The 7,197-nt window shown below is 31.8% G+C and overlaps 1 protein-coding gene across 1 annotated transcript; it reads left to right on the top strand.

Annotated features, from left to right (window-relative positions):
- The first annotated feature begins 2,154 nt into the window (after nt 1-2,154).
- Nucleotides 2,155-6,058, top strand: LOC120082614. Its single transcript, XM_039037869.1, has 5 exons — nt 2,155-3,236; nt 3,729-3,811; nt 4,199-4,310; nt 4,433-4,485; nt 5,492-6,058. The coding sequence occupies exons 1-5, from the start codon at nt 2,261-2,263 to the stop codon at nt 5,633-5,635; spliced, it is 1,368 nt and encodes a 455-aa protein (XP_038893797.1). The 5' UTR covers nt 2,155-2,260; the 3' UTR covers nt 5,636-6,058.
- The last annotated feature ends 1,139 nt before the right edge of the window (nt 6,059-7,197 follow it).

Genomic DNA, 7,197 nt, shown 5'->3' with positions numbered 1-7,197 from the left:
CCAATTTTCCATTGTCATCGACTAAATTTGAAACAGAAAGGTTCAGAGACAGAATGACTATAACCAGGAAGGAATGAAGATTGCAAGTCAGGATTCTGCTAGTCGGAGATACTTCATACATATATAATACAAAAGGTTTAAATACTAGTTTGGTACTTATATTTTCTGGTTTAGTTTAAACTTTGATTAATTTTTGTTCTTTTATCTTCAACCTGGTTCCTCAACATTTATTAAGTTACAAATTTTGTCCTTTTTCATTTTTAACCGATCAAAACAATCCAGGAACAAAATGAACCGAAGTCAAAAGGTTCCATTTGATAACTATGTAGGTCTGGTTTGATAACTACTTTGTTTTTAGTTTTTATGATTTTCATATTTTCTATGTTATTTGAATTATAAGCCAATTTTTAAAACAAAAACAAATTCTTGAAAACTATTTTTTTTTTAATTTGGTTTTAATTTTGAAAACATTCTTAAAATCTATACGACAAGATATTGGTTTAATTTTTAAAAATAAATAGGGTTTTTATTTTTAATACTCAGATTTTGAAAATTAACTCTAGAAATTCATACATTGCCCTTGCCGTAGCTTACAGAACTTAAATTTTGTTTAAGTTTAAAAGGTACTATTATATACAATGGCTGGTTGCATATTCCTAAACTAAATAGTAATAGTAATAATAATAAATAAATAAATAAATAAAAGAAGTCTGGTTACATGTGTAGCAAAATCAACTAATTAGTAAATATAGTAAAATTTTAAACTATTCTGTAAATAGAACAAACATTGAATTTATCTAAGTTAAAGGTCTAAAAAAAAAAAAAAAAAAAGTCTATTTGCCCCATTAGAATAGCTTTATTTGAATGAGATTATCACTTCACAATTAAAAGTCTATCACAAATAGATTCATATTATTAAAATTTAAGGACTAAACATGTAATGTAATCTAAAAATTTTAAAAAGGTGCTCTAACAGAAAATAAATAAATAAATGCTAAATTATAAATTTAGTTCTGAAGCCCTGAAGTTGACGTCAGTTTTGTCTAGGGTGGGATGAGGACAGAGAGTGCCCTGTGTGGATTTATAATTCCCTTCCTTGATTGGGGATCCTCATTCAAGGATTGGGTTCTAGGAAAAAAATCCTTGATTATACTTTTGTATTTAATTATTTTTTATTTAAATCAATTAAGATTTTATATTTCAATTTCAAATATTTTATGTAATAAATTATTATTATTATTATTAATTTAATTGTTTAATTTTTTTTATTGTAAATTTGATAAAAGTTTTGAAGAAAATTATATTATGAAATGAGTAAATAAAAAAAGAATTAAAACAGTAGCTAGCTACTGTGTGTGCATATATATATATATATATATATATATATTAAAATTATAATAATAATAATATTCGGGGGTGGGGGCATGTCGAGGTCGGGGGTGGGGACCCGTTTTGTGTCCTCGATTTGACCCCATCCTCGGTCAAACCAAGGATTCTCGATTGAAGTGGGAACCTGATCTGTGGGACTTTTGCCAACCCTAGTTTTATCTATAAATTTTTAAAATTACAAATTTAGTTCTTGAGCTTTCAAATCCTTTAGATTACGAAGTTGAATAAATTTGTGCTTATATTAGACATTAGGATCATGTTTATATTGAGGCCATGTTTACCCATTTATAATTAATCATAATGGGTCTCAATCGCAAACATGTTTAGGTATTTTGCAAATGTAATATGATTATGATTGAGGTAAAAATATTTTGCATCTTTTTCTTCCTGACACCTTTACCTCTATCATTTAGGGTCAATCGGTAAAGGTAAAGTGATAGATTCATAATTTACCTATTACTGTAAAGATAGTGTATCCCACGTAATTTTCAAATACAATTAGATTGAGTATCATTTGTTCCTTAATCAAATCAAATTGTGCTTTTTTTTTTTCTTTTTTCTTTTTTGTTAGAGCTCTGAAAGTGGATCTATAGTTCACCACACCATAGAAGGTTTAAAATCTTATTAGAGATAAAATGAAAAGTATTAAAATTTATTATACCCTTTTTAAATTCAGAAATCAAACCAACGCAAATATGAAAAATTTATAAATTAAACTATAAATAACAATATTGGTGTGGGTCGACCCGACCCGGTTTTGATGGGCAACTTCAGAGGTTCATTTCTCAAACCCTAGTCCTGGGCGCCTTCGCCTTCTGCTTCTTCTTCTCTACCAAAACCTCACTCTAAACCTTCTTCAGTTTTTCTTACAATGGCGCTTCAACTCAGCCTCAAACCCAAAAACCCTAAAAGTCTCACCAATCCTTCTCTCATCCACCTCTTCTCAACCAATTCCTCCGCCCCATCTGATCCAAATGACGACACCGCCGATACTTCCACTGCCTCAGCTCAATCTCCCATCTCCTCTTACTTAAGCGATGTCAAAGCCCGCTTCAAACAGCAGCAGCAGCAGCAGCAGCAATCTTCATCTCCATCCACTGTTAGAGGGCCTTCCTCCCCATTCACTTCTCCTCCCAATCGGTCGTCTTCTCCGGCTTCGAAAGCCGCTTCACTTGAAGAAATCAGAAAGAATCTCTCTGAATTTCGCAGCCGATCGTCTGTGCCTCCTCCCTCCGACCTCGGTTCTACACCTTCCTCTTCTGCTTCTTCGTCTTGGCAGCGCGGTATGTCATTTCAAGAGCTTTACAAGAAAAATGTGATGAGAAAGGGCGAGGATGATAATGCACCTGCGGATTCGATGGGAGGTGGCCGTTTCAGGATGTCATACGATTCTATTCGGGAGAGCTTGCGGCAGCCGAGAGCGAGGAAAAATGAACCAAAGACTGGGGATTCATTGTCTTTATCGGCGTTTAAAGACAGCTTGAAATTGAAACCGTCGGACCCGTCGTCCACGCCGGTGCTGGATGGGACAGGGAGATTACCAGCGTCGGTTTTTGGGAAGGAGATGAGTGACAGAAAAGATGGGAAAAACGAGGAAATGAAGACGGAGTTTGTGAAGATGTATAGCTATGGGGAATTGGGGACCAAGTTGAAAGCTCTGAGGCCAGATAAAGCAAAAGGGAAGAATTGGTTTTCATTGACGGAGTTGAATGACAGGTTGGTGAAGCTTAGGACAATGGAGGAGAAGGAGACTGAGGCGAGAATTGGGGGGATTTCATTCCAGGATTTGAGAGCGAGCTTGATTCAGATGAAGATTTCCGATGAGGAAAAGACAAAGAAATCGACAGGTGAGTCGATAAATTTGTGTATGATTATGAATTATAACTAGTTTTCTTTAGAACTTTTTAAAAGAAATCTGCTTGTGTTATTGAAACTAGTCTGGAAGGGGAAGTTGACTAAAAATCTTGCAAAATAAAATAACCCATTTAAACGCTGGAACTTTAACAAGGAAGAATAGAAGCCATCTTAAGTGCATTATTTAGTAAGGAAGCTATGTAGAGCATATAAACTATTAAGGGCTGTTTTTAGTTATTTTTCTAATTCAGAGTTTACAAAATGGAGAGACTGAGATAATATAATCTTCACATGCTTGTACTATTTGGTTTTGTAGAGTAAGTCTATGAATCATCCCTTTCTAATTTAAAATCAAAATCTTCATGATGAAGCATCTCTCTTGGACTTAATTCATTAGAACTGTTATCTTGGTCCTCTTCTGGGTAGTGATGCAGTTTTTCTAGAGTCACTGAAAGTTTGAAATTGTTTCATTTATGGTTGCCCAGTCCAGCGGCTTGATATCTTGGGTCATCTAGTTCGAACACCAAAGCATATGCTACAACCTCCAAAGGAACATCTTGTTGAAAAGGTATGAGATTCCGTTAAGTAATATTGACTAGTTTTAGCTTTCCTTTTAAAACTATCATAGCCCTCGAAAGTAATGGATACTGGACTACGCATATTTGCTTGTCCTATTGTTTGCTACAATTCTAGCTCTCATTTCTTGCTCGACACTTGTTCATTTTTACCTTTTGGATTCATGGTAATGAAAATATGCATTTTTGCCTGTTCTGTTCTTCAAATTGTCTAAGGTAATTGTTTTCCTGATTGTTTTTCCTTTAATGCTTAAAAATAAGCAAGCTCCTGATTTTTAAAGTTGCATTCTTCACGCTGCAGTTTCATTCTGCTTGTTCGTGTTAAAGTTGAACTACTTGACTTTGAATTGTCATTTACTCAAGCCAGTAATTTCATGCAGTATTTCCATCCAGATAACATGTCGTCTGCCGAAAAGATGAAAATTGAGTTAGCAAAAGTTAGAGATGAATTTAAAATGTCAGAGTCAGACTGTGGATCTGCTCAAGTTCAAGGTAAAGATTTTGACAGACATGAGACTGGGAGGTTTCATTTTCATAGTAAAGATTTTGACATGCCTTTTATTTTTATCTCTGATTTAAATAATGCTTAATTTTGTCCTCTGTGTATTCTGCAGTTGCTCAACTTACCACTAAAATCAATCATCTAACTGCCGTCCTGCACAAGAAGGTAAATGAAACCATATTTTACTTTCATCCACTTGTCATTTAAAGTTTTTTTTAAATTAAAAAAAAGGGAAACAAGTAGCCACTTTTCATTGAAAGAATGAATAGAGACTAAGACTCAAAAGTATTAGAACCCCATGAGGGGACCAAGAAATAAAATATACGTAATGCAAAATTAATTTAAGAAGGTAACGTAGAAGTATTTCAATTAAGACAAATATCTTGATAGTTTGGAGAGAGAGCACCATGAAGAGACCTTCAGAAGAGAAGAATCGAATTGATCACCCCACAATAAAGACTTATAGTTAGATTATATGATATTAAATTTGTCTTCACCCATCAATTTAAGTTTTTTGGTCAATCGGTGATTTTAACATGCTATCAGAGCAAGTGGACCAAAGAGATCCTGTAATCAAAACCATGTAATGTTATTTACTCCAATTAATATTGATTTCTAATTTTTTGGTCGTCTTCATATTTCAAGCCCACAAGTGAGGGAGTGTTAGATGATATCATATGAAATTTGCCTTCGCTCATTGGCTTAAACTTATGGGTCAATTGGTGATTTAACATTTATTAGGGAAAATTCTTTGATTGCACCAAACCCTCTGATAATAAAGCCTTCACCGAATTAGCCTATAAAACTTTTGACTTTGATGACGGCTGGACCCACCAATAAATGTTAAGACATTCTTCTTAAATGAATTGGAGAAGACCCACCGAATATTGAAAATAGAAAAAAGTTTCCACCAACATTTTAGGATCATAGTTACTTTTCTTGATTCCATTTTATGTTGTATTGAATTTTCATATATGGTTTTAGGAACCACATCTCTCCCTTACTAATTTACAAAATTCTTTTTGCATCTAATATTTCTGTGCTATCAAATGATTGCTTACTACAGACACGCCATTTGACTTAGATGGTTTCTGAAGTTGTTTTCTTTTTTACCATTTTTGGTCACATCTTCCTCAATCATTAATGTGAAAATTTGGTCAATATGATTCAGGATAAGCATTCTAAGAAAGGTCTTCTTGCAATGGTACAACGGAGGAAAAAGCTACTGAAGTATCTTCGACGAACCGACTGGGAATCTTACTGTATGGTTCTTAATAAACTTGGTCTCCGAGACAACCCAGATTACAAGACCTGAGTTCAGGTGGATCTCTGTTCTTCTCTTGCATACATTTAAATGTCTTTCCTGAGGTTTGCACTGAGTTTTGCTGGAGAGAGTTCTGTAATATTAAAATTTATTTCATTCATATCATCATATCATGAAGAGAGATGTTTTCATCTTGTTGGCATGAAAGGCAAAATGGCATTGGAAGCTTGTAGATGTCAGATAGTTCATTGCTAACGGGAAAGTGCAGAAGTTTCAGTTTTATTTCAATAGAGCAAATCCTGATCTGATATAATACTTTTTTTTTTTTTTTGGAATTCATTCCTTTTTAGCTGCAAAATGAACTGCCCTGTTCCTGCTGGCAAATAATGGATTTGAAAGTAAAGTAGTCTGCAGTTGAACCATTTTCATTTCATTACCTATACTTTTTATACTAAATCTTCCCTTTCTTTTCCAGATTGATTTTTTTTATCTTTGCAATTCATTTTTCACTTCAGTTTGGAAGATGTTCTAACCTTTGATTATTACTTGAAAATCCTTTTAAATTGTAATTCGACTTTATTGTTTATTTAATCCTATATTATTTCTATCTTTGACTAAATTTTACAGTGCATCCATTGATAAGAAGTGATATTCCCCTCTTGGTTTTTCATTAAAAACAATTAAATCGTAACGATATAACAAACTGAATTTGACCTAAATTTTCAATTTTGTAGTAATTGTATCGATTTAGTTCCTCTTTAGAACTATATGGTTGGTCTTTAATGTGAAAATTGTTGTAGGTTTTAATAGAATTTCTTAAATGAGTAGAGGAATAATCAAAATTGACCTCTAATTTTGATGGAATTTATTACTATGGTTTAATTATTACAAAGTTGCTTGGTTTGCCATTTGTATTTCGTTTTATGTTTACAAATTCATTGTATTTGGTAGATATGTGTTTGGTAAACAAACTGAATTTGACTTTTAAAAAATGTTTTCGAATTTTATGATCAAAGCTGCATAAATTTTGAAAACAATGTTTTTATTGTATTCAAATTTTAAATTTTAAAATACATAATTATATTAAATAACGATTATAACATTACATATAATATTTAGGCTTTATTGGAATTATTGTAGTTTTTAAAATAATGGGTGGCAGTTGTGCTTTTAGTAAAATATTAGTGTTTGATAAATTTTAAATTAAACTTGAAAATGTAGGTTGAAGTGTTTGGTAAATAAATACAAAAATATTCTATTTTATATATAATAGCTAAAATAGATGTACAATCAACTTTTTTTAATTTTTTTTTTTGTAATTTAAAATTTTAGATAATTGTTTAGTATGATAAATTTTGTTTATTATAGATTAATTTTTAAATATTAAGGAAAAAATTATTTAAAAAATAATACAGTATACTTTAAAACAAATGATACATTTAACTCATGAAAAGTTAAAAAAAAATAGATTTGATTAGGTGAGAAATATATAAATATATAAAATAGATCATTTTTTAAAAAAATATATCTACGTGATTGTAAGAGAATCTAAAAGCTAATCGAATATTGCTTTTAAAATTCCTATTAACAAATGTGAAATGAACAAGTTTTCA

The sequence above is a fragment of the Benincasa hispida genome, chromosome 1 (genome assembly GCF_009727055.1).
Source record: "Benincasa hispida cultivar B227 chromosome 1, ASM972705v1, whole genome shotgun sequence".
Classification (NCBI taxonomy): Eukaryota; Viridiplantae; Streptophyta; class Magnoliopsida; order Cucurbitales; family Cucurbitaceae; genus Benincasa; species Benincasa hispida.
This window is presented reverse-complemented; position numbering and strand designations above follow the sequence as displayed.